General features: G+C 42.4%; 1 protein-coding gene across 2 annotated transcripts in view; it reads left to right on the top strand.

Annotated features, from left to right (window-relative positions):
• Positions 1-7,239, top strand: part of FANCM (FA complementation group M) — a 797,274-nt gene extending 790,035 nt beyond the window's left edge. For both annotated transcript variants that reach the window (XM_085627037.1, XM_085627038.1), the window contains 2 exons: positions 1,061-1,352; positions 6,980-7,239. In XM_085627037.1, the coding sequence (XP_085483163.1) occupies positions 1,061-1,352; positions 6,980-7,109 (422 nt within the window). In that variant the 3' untranslated portion in view covers positions 7,110-7,239. The remainder of the gene's footprint in view (positions 1-1,060; positions 1,353-6,979) is intronic.
• Positions 7,240-17,041: the final 9,802 nt, after the last annotated feature.

Here is a 17,041-nt window from a genome sequence, read left to right as displayed (position 1 = left end):
GAATAATTTGTTTTATGAGTCTTTGTTATATGAGCCTAGGTGTGGACATTGCGTTTGGTTGAATGGGTTATATGTTAAAACTGCATGGCTGGGAGAGACACAAAATTAGGATTTAAAACGTAACCCAGTGCTTGGGGTTGCCTGTACTGATAGGACTTTAATACTACCCAAAGCAACCCTTTTTAGCAGCCTTTTATAACAAACTATGCATGTTGCACAATGTGCTCTACAGGAGACATTAGCCCTTATTCTACTTTGAGTGAAAACGAGGACATGACAAAACATAGATCTCTCCAGCAAGGGCTTTCACCCCCAGAGTTATCTGACCATTATTGCTATTCCCTGAGATTTACTGGACACACTCAGCAGCAGGTGACTTGACCCCATAAGATATTTTAAAATGCAGCCTTTGCAACCAAGTAAGACAGAACAGATTTACTGCCATGTTTCTCCTTGTTTGACAGTTTTTTTTTAAAGTATAAATTGACTGCCAGACTGCTCCCCGTGATTTCGCCACTAGTGATTGCACCCCCTTTTTTGTTGCCTCACCTTGACCCCCAATTTATGGGTTCCCAGAGTCACTTTTTTCCAGTTGCAGCACTACTAAGGCAAACCCGATTTGCATTGCCAATGCATAATGCCAGCGTTGGCCAGTAGCTTGACTGAGGAATAAGAGTTGCAAGCATACAAGCGAGAGACTGCGTTTTCTACTACTAATCATTATCCTATTGGATGTTATCTTCTCACTACTAACCAACCAGAGCTGGCGTTGTAGTAGTTTAATGTCCCATTGTTCTAGATCGGTGAGCCCGCATGTCAACATGTCTGTTTGCTCTTTTCCACTATAATTGTAATGTAACTTCATTGTATACCGTTTTATTGTGTGGTGTGTAAATTAGGTATATCGGAATTTTTTTATTAAAAATAAATATGAGCTCTATATTTTTATTTCTATTATCACAGTTATTTTCATGCATTCAAAAAATATTTTTGTAATGCAAATTTTGACAGTGTGATTAGGAATACGTTTTTGAGCTTTTGTTTGATTTCCATTATCCAGGCGAAACCTCGAGATCATTTCAAAGGACCAAGTATTATGATTGCATGCTGTCATCCCTGATTGCTGCTGGGATCCGAATTCTTTTCAGTTCCAGTCAAGAGGAAACCGCTGGTTTGCTCAAAGAACTCGCTTTGGTGGAGCAAAGAAAGAAGGCTGGTATTCTGGTTCCAACAGAGGTTACAGCTCACAAAAAAGATGCCCTTCAGTTCTACCTCAGCATCCCTAATATAAACCATGTCACTGCACTAAACATGTGCCACCGTTTTGGTACTGTGAAACAGATGACTAACAGGTAAGAAGGGATGCATTCAACAAACGTATGTATTATATTTAGTACCAAAACACATGCAGTAGATGCTGGTTGAGATACTGTTGCTTTGTAGATAGTGAAGAATACAAAAAAGTGCTCGATGAAATGCTTACATTAATCTCAGTCACTAGTCATTTTTGGGCCGCATCCCAGTCCGTCATTATTTTACATAACATACCACTTCAGTTTAGACCCAGCCATATGAAAATTAGTCACGACCCTGCTTTACCAGGTACAGTCCAAGCTGAACTGCCAGACCAGGTTGTCCCTGAACTGCATCACAAGCAACTAAGACCGGCTTCACCCTGTTTGGAACCTGTTAGTTGGGTAGGGCTTGGTTCCCGTGGCTCAGTGAGCATGGGACCCACGTCTGGGCATTCCCGTCACACATACAGCATCGCACTGAAGTATACAAAAAAGTGATGGGTGGACCACATGGTATTTACTCGGGCTACATCCCAGTCCATTGATATTTTGCTCACCAGGTCACTCCGGTTGGACTAAATCGCTCTTGACCCTGCTCCAATAGGTACAAACAAGCCCGAACTGTCAAGCCAGGTCCTCCCTGAACTGCAACACAAGCAACCCAAGTCTGGTTTCACCCTGATTGGGGCTTGTCAGTTGGGTGGACCCAGTGGCGTCACTAGGGTTGGTGTCACCTGGTGCGGGTAACTCATGGTGTCACCCCCTCACGACTTACCGCATGGACCTCCTCCGCTCCAAGTCTGCCAGTGGACACAGTTAGCAAATAACGGGACCATACAGAATCCTTAGTAACGTTTGTAAATGTAGGTCCTATATTTACAAAGACTTTTAATTGTGAACCTTCGATGTGCCTTACAGTTCCAAATTCGAGCTCCAAAGCCCCATACAGTGATGAGGCCCTGTCTGAATCAGGCCCAGAGTTCTAATACTGGCTTCAGACTCCAACCTTTCTACACCCAGGATGTGATGTTACGGCCAGAGCTGCCTATTTAGGAACTGGGGAACCAGGTTTAATTCTTACTTGAATTGTCTGCATTTCTGGGCATATCAATTCATTTCACATGTGACTATAAAAAATAAATGTGACCTTGTGTAATTTAACTGATGCTCATAAAGCGCTCTATTACTTCGGGTCGAGTTTGCGGTATATAAAAACTGCAAAAAGAGGTTGAAAACAAAGCCTTAACATAATGAATGACAATTTGATACTCTTTTAGTGGCCGATTTGTACAAAGCGAAACCAGAAAATATTGATAAATCATGGCTACCCCACTTAAATGGTGTGATCTTAGGCCAATATTTTATTTTGCCAAAACTCAATTTTCTTCATTATCACGTATGCGTGCACTTTTAAATATGTTCGTTCAAAATATCAGAAGTACAACAGGTGTGGCTAAAAAAGCCAAAATATTATGATAGCTTTACCGTCAGGTAGCTACACATAAAATAACTTGCAACTTAAATGAATTTTTTTTTTTTTTTTAAATGATAGTGGCAAATGCACTGTAGTACATTATGAAAGTCTATTAGTTAATACACTGCAGAGGTCTGTGTGTAAGCAGAGAGCCACAGAATTACATCTTAGTGCAGTGGAGAATAGTTACTTGTGCATTTCTAGTGCCACAAGGTCAGTCTGTGACAGAAAGCACTGAGATTATGTAATTCACTTTTTTAAACTTGCAGTACACGCAGTAGAAGATATACTGCTACAAAATGCTTAAAAGGTTAAGATAAAATGGTGTTTCCAAAATATATATTTTAATAATACTGAGACTGTACGTAATTTTTTTTTACATTACTATCCCTTCAACACCATGCCAATTAAAAACTCTCACTGCACAGCTCACTTGTTAACTCTTTGCACTACCACTCAAAAAGAATTTGCCATCACTAACCTTTGATCAACTAAAGCCAGTACACTTACTAACTCCCAAGCATCCTTTACATTTTCAGATGTTTCCCTTCCCCTTTGCAGATTAACTAGTAGGCTACATTTGCATTTCTTTCAGGCAGAACTTAGGCACACTGTCTGCCAGGCCTTGGGGTTACAGCGCAGGAGACGTGCTCAGTGACACTTCAGTTAAAGCACTTAATTTAAAGTAGTAGAATGAATCGTCCCCACTGCTGCTACTCGAGAGGAAATAGTGGTTAAAGGAGAGAGCGACCAAGGGCAGTAGGGTAAAGGAAGACAGGAAGGGGTTTAGGGAAGGAAAGTGATACAGACACTCCGTTACCCAAGGAGGACTAAAAGCAGTCACCCGTCACTTGTAGTCATGTTGCCAGGTGTTAGTGTCTCATCAGAACAGTCCACGGTACTTCCTTTCAACGAGGCCCAGCTGCAACTCCAGAAATCGCCTCTCAATTACAGCTCTAAACAGAAAACACAAGGCACAGAAGCATGTGCCGTGTAACTGTTTAGAGCACATGACCGCTCTGACGTCAGGCCATTTTCCAAATGCTGCAACCCCCTCCCTTTCCAAGACGTCGCGCTGTGATGACTTAGCCTGACGTCCAAAAAAGCTTTTGATATACTTTAAAATAGGATGGTAATTGCTTTTATAATTACCATACATATCGTACATTAATTAATTGGAAGGGCGGAGCCCCCCTGCCCACTCCCAGAAACCGCTGCCTCCCAACTCAATCAGGAGCTCTCTGCATAACTGTCAAGGTTTCAGATTGCTATGTGTGACATTGTCATAATTTCAGTGGAATTATGAGTGACATTTAAATTACTATAAGTGACACTTTCTCACGAGCAAAATCAAGCAATGAAGACATGGGAAACATACAATTATCAGAAACGACACCCATTTGAGCAACGAGAAACTCTTAAGACGATCTTAAAATATATATGCAAAGCAACGCAGGTCTGCGAGACCTAAAAAGTATCTTTGGAACAAAGCACTGACCTATTTACATTATATGCACTCCTGATCTGCATGGAACACGTACTTAGCAGCAAGCATATTAACCCTTTGCTTTGCTATCAGTCAGAACTTCCACTAGACAAAATTAGCACATTCCAGGAAGAACATTAATCACAGTTAGCGTGACATTTTTATTCTTGTATGATTATTTATGGAGGAAAGGAAGGCGGCAGCAGGTGCTTTTAAAACTAAAATACTTGCAAACACGGCGAACACTACTTGTAGTCATTAACAACGTATTAGCTCCTAATTGATTGTAATCGTGCTCCATTGACTAAGTACAGCCATCCATAGTTACCTTCTAGAGGTCGAGCCACGTAAAAAAAATCAAGTAAAAATCTACTGAATAAATGGATATTTAAATATGGCTCTGAAGTCAACCATAGGGAATATTCCAAAGGCTAACAGGCCGTAAAAGGGGAACAGTGTCCCGAGGAAAAAGCTGAAACTAGAAAATATAAAGCTAACCGGAGGCAGGAGCAGGAGGCGAAAGAAGCCGGTACAGTCAGAATACGTGCGTTTCTACACAGAAAATGTTCGCTCGGACCGAATTTGGAAAAAAGTCAATAGATTAAGGGCGTTAGACACTAATTATCGTTCAACCCAGTATCAGAGGATAACATTTCATTTAACACAGAGCTTTAGCACACAATATAGCAATATTTTCAGTTCAACCAGCTATTAAAAAATATATAGAGAGCAACAGCTTTGCAAATTAAGATGTATCTACTTAAATCACCTTAATACCAGCGCGGTGCCTTGTGTCCGTTAAGTTCCGACCCGACGGGTGCTGCCAAACCATGCTACCTGTAGAGTTGGCAGCTAGTGGCACGTGTAAGTCTGCAAATACGGCCCCAGCGGCAACACAACAGAATGGCCGGGCATGATTAATGATCAGCCCGAGGGCTCTAGTTCTGCTGGGCCCAGATGCACCGTGATCAGCGCTGCCATTATTGCCTCCCAGTCCAGCAGCCAACTTAATATCAAACCTGCGCAGAGTGCGCAGGCTCGTGCCTGTCTCAGGAGTAGCCATTGGCTGTGACGTCAATGAACAGTTCTGCCACGGCGCGCGCAGCTACCGCTGCTTCAGTCAGCCAATTTGAAAGAGGACAACAGTGACGCAAACACCCTTTAAATAGAAAACGGCGCTAACAGTTCAGTTAACATGCCTCTGCAGAGGAATGTTAACTGAACTGTTCGACTTTACACTACGTCCGGCCCGACTCCCGACCCGAGCAATGTAATGAGGGGGCCCCCATGCCCCGCACTGCGGGGGCTGCGGGGGGCCTGTGTTGAGCCCCTGGGTGTCACCCCATGTGAGGGTGTCACCCGGTGCGGTCCGCACCCCCCGCACCCCCATAGTGACGCCACTGGGTGGACCTTGGTTCAAGTGACACAGTGAGCACATGGCTCTGCATAATGGACACACTTAATGGCATTGTACTGAAGTATGCAAAAAGGTGATGGATGGAATTCTTGAATTAATCTCACAACCCTATCAATTGACAATGGTTAGATTTTTTGCAAGCATTCCTCCCATCACCTTTTGTATGTTTAATGCAATTCTCTAGGTGGCAAGGGTATATGGTCAGACATGGGTCCCATAATCTCTGTGCCACTGGATCCAAACTACACCTGACGGATGAGCCCAATCAAGGTGAAACCGGTCTGGGGTTTTGTGTTTCAGTTCATAGAGGACCTGGCCTTGCAGTTCGGCGCTAGACCATGGGTACTCACAAACTTTCCATCGGGGGCCAAATTTACAGTGTGGTTTATGGCCGAGGGCTGCACCAGTAGGGGCGGGGTCAGTGGGGACGGGGCTAGAGCAAAAAAATAAAACTGACCATGAGGTTGAACACAGGCCCCTGCAGCAGACACATACGTCCACTGAGCCACCAGACCCGGCATATACACACATCTATCTCTCTCTCTCTCTATCTAACACTCTCTCTCTATCTAACACTCTCTCTACCTATCTCTGTCTCTCTCGATATCTGTCTGTCTATCTATCTCTCTATCTGTCTCTGTCTCCATCTGTCTCTATTGGTCTGTCTCTATCTCTAGCTGTCTCTATCTGTCTGTCTCTATCTGTCTGACTCGATCTCTGTCTCCATCTGTCCCTGTCTGTCTCCATCTCTGTCGGTCTCTATCTCTATCTGTCCCTGTCTCCATCTGTCCTTGTCTCTATCTGTTTCTCTCTGTCTATAAATGTCTCTGTCCAAACAGGAAGCGTCCCAAAAGGCTCTTTAAAAGTCAGCTTTGAAAGTGCTTACAGCTGATCTTTAAAGGGCCTTTTGGGAAGCTTTCCAAGGGTGCCGTGAAGTCACAGAGGCCATCAGTAAACACAGAAGAGGGCTGCAGGAGCATGAGTAGTGAATACCTATTTAATACATAATCACTACGTATGCTCATGCATTCATCTTCTGTGTTTACTGCCGGCCTCACTAAAAACATAGCCACAGCAAGGCAAGTTCTGTGGACCGCCAATAAAGGCCTGCCGGGCCGCTCACGGTCCGTACTATGAGTACCACGGGGCTAGACTAATCCTTTCGGAGCAAGGTCAAGACAGATTTGAATATCACTGGGACAATATTCCAGGACAAAGTAACAATGTATTCCAGCAGAACAAAAATAAATACAGGTTGCAACTATTGCATGTGATATATAAGTTCATTTTTTTTTGTATTTTTACAGCTCGGTAACCGATATAGCATCCTGCGCACAAGTCAGTCAACAAAAAGCAGAAGAAATCTACCGCTACATCCATTATGTCTTTGATTCTCAGATGTTGCCAACAACCTCAGTCAGTGGGAAAGCGAGATAGCATCTACCACCCTAGTTGCCGCGGACTATTAAATGGCTGCTCTTTTTTAATGAATGCACTTTATTAGATACCTCTCTGTATATACTGTATGTCGTCCATATTGTAAAATATGTAAATAAATATTTACACAGACGTCTTATTTTTATTTAGATCTTTAAACAAATAGTAATGATGGAACCAGTTAGTGTGTTTGATTGCCTCTCTTAAATAGAATAATCCACATTTTCAGGGCAATGGAAATTCACTAAATCATTTACCATAATTCTATTCTCAGACCACCTTACAAACAAGGACTTTAAGATTTCTGCTGGGTATTTCTTCCTTGGTTTATTTTGGTGGAAATAGCCTCCTAACCAGCCCACCCTAGACCTGCAATCCTTTTATTTTGAGAAAATTCAAACACGATGACTGCTTTCAAAGGCACCCTTCCTGATAAACCGACTTTCAGAAAAGAATAGGAGTGCTGGTTTGTTTTGCATACAAAATGTAACAATCACTGGCTAAGTAACGTAACAATTCAGTGCTTGTGGTTAAAAGGAATGCTAGGAGACGAACAATGACAATGACCGCTAATCACCTCAGAGTAAGTGGGGCGGCTGGAGGGATCTGCTGATTGGGACATGATAGTAATCTCCACACTAAGAGACATCTGAAACAAGGATAGCCTTCTGTCCTTCAAGAGGCTTAAACAGGAACACCAAGTGGCAGACACAGAAATTTTCTGGTACCTACAACTAAGACACATATTTGCACCTACATCTAAAAAGATACAATACAGGCATCCTCACCACTGGAAGACCGGGTACTGGAAGTGCCTCTAAACAAAAAAGCATTCTCCCTGACATAGAAGACAACTCGCCAGAAGTGATGGGTAAACTCAGAATAGACTGGGAGAGAGTTGTGGGCCCCTAGAGGATGGGCAGTGGGAAGAAGCACTGCGGGCCCCACAAGAGATTGCAATACGATCAGAGTTTCGCCTAGTGCAGCTTCTAATACTGCATTGATCATACTACACCAGAGAGGTACTGTACAAGATGGAGAGGATGCAATGAAATAGGTGATTGTATACACGCTGGTCGTGGACAAGGCTGTCGGGAGGAAGTGAGGAGCAGCTGGTATGCAACCACTCGTGCTAAACTAGACAGCTTACTGGTACTTAATGTGTGGGGGGATAAAACCCTGCCAAAATATACCAAGCTGCTACTGATGTTAGGGCTTTCCGTGGCCAAGAAAAATATTGCAAGAACCAGACATACCAAGGGTTAACACTTGGGCAGACGACATGAACTTGTGCATGCTGGCGGAGAAACAAGCCTATGTAGGAAGGGGATGCCTGAAAAAAATGGGAGACGATTTGGACTCCCTGGCAACACTAAAGGGGCATGAATGTTAACCGGTGAACAGTATAAAAAAAAGTATACGGTGGGTTGGGAAGAGGAGGAGGAAAGCGGGTCCAAGTAGAAACAAGTGAACAAGAGCTGGCCATAAGGAGAAAGTAAATCCAGTCAATCCTTGCAGGAGTAATGTCTGTCTATGGTGTTCTTGTTAAAAAAAAACTATAAAAAATGAAACACATTTTCCTTTCAAAAAGGTGTCACTCTTGTTACCGTCAAGGATATCTAGGTACAAAATATACACTTTTTAAAATTGCTTAATTTTACATGATTCTCATGATAAAATGGAAGAACGCTGTTAATATCATCTAAGCTATAATTATCTCACTGAGAAACGGATTTAAAAAATCTCTTGATATCAAATGACATCTATTTTCCACGTTTGAATTTTATTTGATTTAATTTAGTGCTGGTAAAGGTTTATATTATAAAATGTATTACCTACAGATTCGGATTGGCTCTTTTTTGACATTAGATGTATATCCTACATGGGCAGTTAAACCCAAGTTTAAAACATGTCGGCCATGCCATATATTCCAGGAATCAATAACGCACTTACTCTGCATATGCCCTTCACTCCTGGAAGACCGCAGAAGATTTCTTCGGGACCTGTGGACTAAGGAGGGGTCACTGACATTACCATCTGCCATTAGCTTCCTAGCTTCCATTAGCTTCCTACTGTACAATGCGGAGCAGCAAGTGTTCACTAAACTTGTATAATTCCTGGAGAGGATAGACAAGCAACTTAGAAATAACCCAGAAGTACAAAATGAAGAAGGGGAGGAACATTGAATTCTAGCTGCCCCAAAGACCTTCACATAGAAATATATAATTGCTGCTTAAAGTATTGGCTTTGATCCAGCCAGACGAAACAGTAATCGCAAGCTTTGCATGGCAACATTTTAACCAAAGATTATTTTACCAAGTTACTAGTTGCTTATTGAATTCCATTTTAAATTATTAACAGTACCACCAATGATGGAACCTGCTCAAAGATCTATGGTTTATTTGTCAAATCCTCAACACTTTTGAAAACATTGTGGCATTGTCTATTATTTTAATTCTACTTGACACAAATGCACTTTGATAGACTTAATTGTCTAAAAAAAAGTATTTTGAATTTGAAATGTTTAAAGTAAGGTGAAAACATTCCTTTCCACTTTCTTGATGTGGTGCAAGTCTACTGGGCGACCCAAAAAACAATAATAAGCTAGACAAAATAATTTCCTGATGAGAAAATAGATGGATTATTTTTAATGGCAAGCAACGAACACCTCCCAGTTTTCCTCCACCAAAACTAAATTGCTCTGTGTTGTACCCATAAAACTTAATGCCCAAAGAAATCAATCTCTATCATATACTACTAGAGCCTTATAGCCCGCCATAGCGGGCTATACCGGCTATTAAAGACCCGCTCCCACGTCAAAGACCTGAGCCAAAGGCGAGGGACTTTAACAAAGGGAGCGGGACTTTAATAGCCGGGATAGCCCTGTTACGAAGGGCTATAAGGCTATTAGAACATTCTGCCACTAGAAGGCAGAATGTTCTAACAAATAAAACAAAGGCCTCTCGAAGCTCGAGGGGATTTAAATCCCCTCGGGCTCTGAGAGGCCTTTGTAAAACATTGGAATGTTGCTCTGCGGGCCTTTACTGGCCCGTAGAAGCAGGGAGCACTCCATTGTCTTCAATGGAGCTCCCAACATTCCAATGTTCTACTAAAGAATATGCAGTTCATTTTATCATGACATTTGCACTAATTGTTTTACTTTGATGTGTGGTAATCTTTTTACATCATAAAACAGTACAGGTTATTGCAGTTCCAGAATACACGGGCATCACATGTTAGCGAGGAATATATCCACTCCTTTATGCAAAGTACGCATGCATGTAATTAACATGCATAGCTATGCATAGAGTGTAGCCAGCCGTGTCTCTCTGTCTCGGTCTCTCTTTCTCTCTCTTCTCATCTCTTGGGTCTCTCTCTCTCTTCTCTTCTCATCTCTCGGGTCTCTCTCTTATTCCCAGTCTGGCATTTATTTTGCAAACTCGTTGCCTTGTGTGCGTCTCTTCATTTCAATCTGTCTCTCCCGACCCTTCGTCGCTCGTATTCACCTTTTGTTCAGTGTGACTGCTCACCCACGTATCACTCCTAATCCATGTCTTCTTTCTTCCCTTGCCCTTTCTTTCCTCTCCCATGCCAGCTTTCCACTGTCCTTTGTCTCACGTCTCTCTCTCCATCATATGTACCTCTTCCTTGCCCTTGCTCACTTTGCCACTGGTTTCAAGATAGCCTGGCTGATGAGGGTTATGAACCGGTCCCAGGAAGCTTGTTTTCCTAGCAGCAGGCATGTGATTGTGCGTCGTACTCCGCTATGCCCCATCTCCTGCGCGGGTGTGCACTCTGGCCAATGAGCATTTTGTATTTGGTTGAAGGCCAAGATGGACTAGGTAAAGTCTTCTCCCCCCCATCTTCTTTCTCTCTGCTCACTTTGCCACTGGATTCAAGATAACCTGGCTGATGAGGGTTATGAACCCGAAACCGGAGTGAGCTAAAGAATGATGGATTAAACCCAGATCAGTTATCTGGGGGTGAGTGTTTGATTCGCTCAAACGCTCCGTCCATCATCCCCTTTGGTATTGCTGTTTTCAGAGTAAGGAGGCACCACAAATGTAGCTTTACCACGCTCAGAACACCTGTTGTATGCTTCCTTCTGTTTAGCTCTTACATTTTTACTATTTATGCATTGTAGAGTGCTGCATGTCACCTTTCCCTTATATCAAAGTACTGCTAGTTGTAACGGAGTAGCAAGATTCCAGTCCTTAAAGTGGCGCCCAGGCCATTATTCTTCATTGCAGTTCCCACGTGCAGAAGGTCGAGTTGAAAGCAAGCCAGAACAGTCAGTTTTCAGGCCCTTCTCAAATACATACACTTCCTCACGGTCCGCAGATTTAGGCTGCTAGCTTGTGGTCCTGAGCTCCAATGATCTTGCTTCCATGTTCAATCCAGTTGAATGCTCTTTAAATAATTGTGCAGGTGCAGAGTGCAGGATTCTGTGTGTGAGGTGTTAGTCTTTGTAGGTATCTAGATCATTTGCCCCAGTAAGCTTTCTGGATTATGTAGAGTACTTTAAACCCCATCCAGTAGTTTGGTTTGATGAAGCAAGAGTTGCAGGTTGATTCTTAGCTTGGAGGATGAGGACAAGCACTGTTCCAAAATGACTTCAAAGTTCAATACTTTCAATGCAGTTGAATGTGGTCAGGTTAGGGTGGGTGATCAGTCGAAGTCTGGAGCTTTGAGATCTGCTCCACCCAAAACCCAGAAGCCTCTTACTTTTGTTAGGACAAAAGAAGCTCTCCTGCATCCAGCGATAACGTGGACCAGGCCCACGGAGATGTCAACCTGGTTCACAGCCATGTTTTCCAGCTGGAAATGGATTTGAGTATTGTCGGCAAACACTTGGAGGGTCATCTGATACTGCTGTAGGCGCTGAGCCAGGAAGACTCAAGTAAATGTTAAAGAGTAAGCAGGACAGTGATGAACCATATGGACCTCTGTAGGATACTGAGTGAATTTCATGGGGACCCTATTGGAACCTCTGGCTCCGGTTGCGGACGGAGGATTTCATTCAGTACACTCTGCCTTGGGAGCTGCCGGCAGGGCTTACCAATTGAGAAAACTGCAGTTAGTGCAGAATTCCTCAGCCCAGCTTTTATTGAAACAAGTGTTCACATGGAACTCATCTTCAGAACAATCTAATTTTGTCACAAATTCTTATTCTGTGTTGGCTTAATCAGGGAAGGAAAAAGAAATAAACAAGCAAGATACGTCTGCCACAAAGTAATTTTAACAACACTAATCTAGATATTTTTCAAATGAAGGTAAGTAGCCCACTGGATGTATTACATTACACTCAATTCAGCCGAACTGAGTTATATATTTATTAATTAATGCTTTCAATTAATAGAACACATTTTAATTATGACGCAAATTAATTCAGTGAGTGGTGCTAAATGTGCAAATAAAGAATTCTATAAAATACACAATGAATTTCGCAAACCAAATTGCCTAGAAGGAACTCATCCTGTTACTCAAGATTTCACAGACAAACTGGCAAATCATTACACAGACAAAGCAGACACATTGGACTCGTACTTAAAACAAAACAAAGCACCAACACTAACCCCTGTACAAAACAACAAACCAAGAATACTCTAACCCAGCCTCTCCGTTCCTTCCAACACATTTCACACAATGAATTTATGGACCCGGCCAAAGCAGGTCTGCCGGCAGCCCTTCTGGCCCCTGTCCACCACAAACTTTCAAGGCAATTCTTTTAACAACCTCTGCTGCCACTCCAGTAAGAAGAATCATCGACGATTCCTTAACTACTGGAATATTTCCAGAATAACTAAAAAAAATAGTCACACATACGCCCTTTACTGAAGAAAACAAACTTGGACCCGCTGAACCCTGTCAACTACAGACCCATTGCAAATGGAACTTTCCTGGGCAAACTGATAGAAAGAGCAGTGTTCGTCCAGATGTCACAATTCATTAAAGAAAATGACATACTCTCAGACTTCCAAACAGGATTGCGTCCGGGAAGAGGCACTGAATCTGCCCTCCATGCCATCTTGGATGACTTGAAGAATACAGTTGACCGTAGCAGGGTTGCTGCGCTATTCCTCTTGGACTTCTCGGCTTCCTTTGACACAGTTGACCATGACACTCTGAAACAAAGGCTCTAGGAAGCCGGCATAGATGGAACTGCTCTACACTGGATCGCGTCCTACCTTCAAAACAGAACTAATGTCATCCATACCCCACCTTTCTCGTCCAAACCATACTCCACAAAAGCAGGGCTCCCTCAAGGTTCTATCATCTCGCCCATTCTTTTCAACATCTACATGACTTCATTACCGGTACTGATCAATCAGTTTCACCTCACGTGCTATAAGTATGCATCTATGCAACTACTCCTTCAACTGGAATGCCCCAAAGACATTGGAAAATACCCAATTTTCAGTTGTCTCAGAGCCGTGGATCAGTGCATGACTTGCAGCCATCTCAAAATGAATGCTTCAAAAATGGAAATACTCACGTGTGGCGATTGCAAACATTACGACCCGCTTGCCGCCTGGCCTGATGAACTGGGATCACCACCTAAAGAAGTAAGAAACCTCGGAATGACCATGGACTCCAAGCTGTCGATGAATGCCCAAGTGGACAAACTAGCAAGATCAAGCTTTGTCACTATAAAAACGATGTGACGAATTTTCCCTCATTTGGGATATCCACACAAGGTCCAAGCTACCATCTCCCTTGTTCTGTCTAAACTTGATTACGCCAATAGCCTCTACCACGGATCACCTTTAACGACCATCAAAAGAATACAACGGATTCAGAACTCTGCTGCCAGACTACTCTTGCATATCAAACCGCGAGACCACATCTCACCTGCCTTGAAAGCCCTGCATTGGTTACCAGTTGCCAGAAGATCCACGTTCAAGCTACTTTGTATCACCCACAAAGCAATACATGGAATGGGACCGCTCATCAGGAATAAAATCACCAAACACATTCAACAAAGGAACCTACGCTCTAAAGGGGCATGTCGCCTCAAAATCCCAAGATACAAGAAAAAAACAATGGGTGGCACACCCTTCACTGTTCAAGCAGCCACACTATGGAACTCTTTACCCTCCAACATAAGATCCACTGACAACCACCTTATCTTCAGAAATCTACTCAAGAATTGGCTCTTTCCCACATAAGCACCATACACAAACAGAAATTTACAGCATATTCCTCTGTATATAAGTATTTATTTTCACTATAGATATGTACCTATCTTTGTGTATTGCTTTGTATAGTCATGTAGAATAATTATGTTGTTGTAAATAAATAAAAATCATATTTGGTCAACATGTACTTACTTCCATTGTGCATCTATGTACCTTCCATGTACTTGGATCTGTGTGTCTGTTACCTTTCTCCTGAAAAAGCATATCCGATGCACTACCCTATTTCTCATCCTGTACCTCTATCAATACTTTAATCTATATATACTTACCTCCTTTATGCATCTATATACTTTCAATGTACGTATGTATCTATATATTTATCACTTTCTTCTAATTCAGCATTTCAAATGCACTACCCTATTTCTCAGCCTATACTTCTCTCAATATATCCTATGGCCCAACCTTCTGACTCATCTCAAACTTCTTTCTACTACACTTTCCAATGCACTACCCTATCTCACACCCTATACATCTATCAATATAGCCTCTAAATCCACACTCTCATTTATCCCAAACCCCATACCACTACTATGATCCTCAAAATAACCCTTTCTAGACTCTATCCTACTCTACCCCTCCTTGCATCACCTGACACCTCTTTTTACTATACCACTCCCCCGAAACAAACCTTCATAAACTCTTCCCTCTGACTCCCCCTCAAAAACCCATTTTTACTTATCCAAAAGCGTCCACCTACTGCTATGACCTAAAAAAAAAATCTCTTCTGTCTCTCCACTATTCTTTTCAATCAAAATAACAGACTAACATGTTCACTTCTCAATTTCCATATTCCCCTATACTAATTCAGCACTAATCCTTTATGGGTTCCAGAGTAGCGTGCTACTCACCAATGAAGTGTTTCAACACCCCATCAGGGTTACATGCGCTATATAAATGCAAACCTTTTCCCTTTTCTACCCTCTCCAACCCTTCTCAATCCAAATAACTGACTAACATATCCACCACTCAAATTACTTTCACGTTTCGCCATACTAATTCAACCGTAATCCTTATGGATTCCAGAGTAGCGTGCTACTCGCCAATAAAGCGCTTCAAAACCCCATCAAGGGGTAGCAAGCGCTATATAAATACAAACCTCTTTCAGTCTTCTATCCCGCAACCTACCCTTCTCTATCTAAATAACTGAATGACATATCCACCACTCAAATTACTTCATACTTCACCATACTAATTTTCAACACTAATCCTTTATAGGTTCCGGAGTAGCGTCCTACTCACCAGAAAAGAGCTTCAACACCCATCAGAGGTAACAGGTGCTACATGAATGCAAACCTTTCTTCCCTTCTGTCCCTCTGCTACCCTTCTCACTCCAAATAACTGACCAATATCCACCACTCAAATTGCTTTCATATTTCACCATACTAATTCAGCACTAATACTTTATGGGTTTCCAGAGTAGCGTGCTTCAAAACCCCATCAGGAGTAACAAGCGCTATATAAATACAAACCTTTTTTTCCCCTCTTCTATCCTTCTGCCATCCTTCCGAATCCAAATAACTGACTAACCTATCCACCACTTAAAATGTACTTGCATGTTTCACTATACTAATTCAACACTAATACTCTATGGGTCCCGGAGTAGCGTGCTACTTGCTGAAAAAGCGCTTCGACGCCTCGTCAGGGGTAGTAAGCACTATATCAATGCAATTACAATACAATACAGTATGAACCCCCAGGGAAGGGACCATAACAAACATATAATTTTGAACATGACAATACAGTGACTTAAAATCGGTAAAGAGTTATTGGTATGTACAAGGATGTCCGTCCAAGTATTTTATTTTTAATTCCACAGATCAACCAGACTGTTCTCTGGTGCTTTCTTTATTAGACTACCCTTAGGTGTTGTCGACGACATTTTGACCCTTCTTGAAATGTGAGGGTCTCTTCAGGACATGAATACCCTGGGGACTATAAAGTGCGCCAAATTAGAGCTATCTTAAAAGATTATTATCTTTTGAATTGATGCAAATGAATGAGGGCTACTGTGGTTAATTGGCTGTGCTTACCTAAGTGGGGGCTGTGCTTCTGTTAATGTGCACAGAGCAAGTTCTGTTAACATCTACAGAGTTATGTGTCGATAATCCACCTTTATGACAAAGTCTGGATAATACCTGAGGGGAAGAGGTCAGAATTATCATAAGGTTAATTACTTACAGTGGACTGTTATTGTGTAGGGTGACTTCCTTGTAACAGAAACTCACTGTACATTTAATGTCTTCTCAACGTGAGCCGTTCTCCAATTTCTGGTCATGTGAGTGCAGTATTTTCTTTAGACCTGTTATGAGGATTCAAGCATGATCTTAATATTCCCCTCGAATTTCTTTGTTGTGGGTACACATTGTGGTGGCCTGACCCTAAAACGGGACATGCCGAAATGTTGCAACGTCCTGGCTCCTGCTCAGTCCCTCTTTCCCTTGGCTCATAGAATGCTAGCTTCTGTTTTGCCTCTCCCTTCTTGCAGCAGCTTGGCTTTGGTTCAGCAGTCCTCGTTTTTAAGTCTCGCCTAGCATTGCTGGGCACATGCGTAGCTCGCTCAGCGAGGTTTATTGCAGATAAGGAGTTTATGCTAAACTGTGGCCTGCCATTAGAAGTGAGGGTTTTTTGTAGACGCCCTTTGGCCTGCGAGCCGGACTGGCTCGCTTGCTTTGCTGCTGTCGCAAAGCACTTTATCTTTATGGGGCCATGTGTTTAGAAACACATGGCCCCATA

The sequence above is a fragment of the Triturus cristatus genome, chromosome 9 (assembly GCF_964204655.1).
Source record: "Triturus cristatus chromosome 9, aTriCri1.1, whole genome shotgun sequence".
Taxonomy (NCBI): domain Eukaryota; kingdom Metazoa; phylum Chordata; class Amphibia; order Caudata; family Salamandridae; genus Triturus; species Triturus cristatus.
The sequence above is the reverse complement of the archived record's forward strand: the minus strand, read 5'-3'. Positions and strand labels throughout refer to the sequence as shown.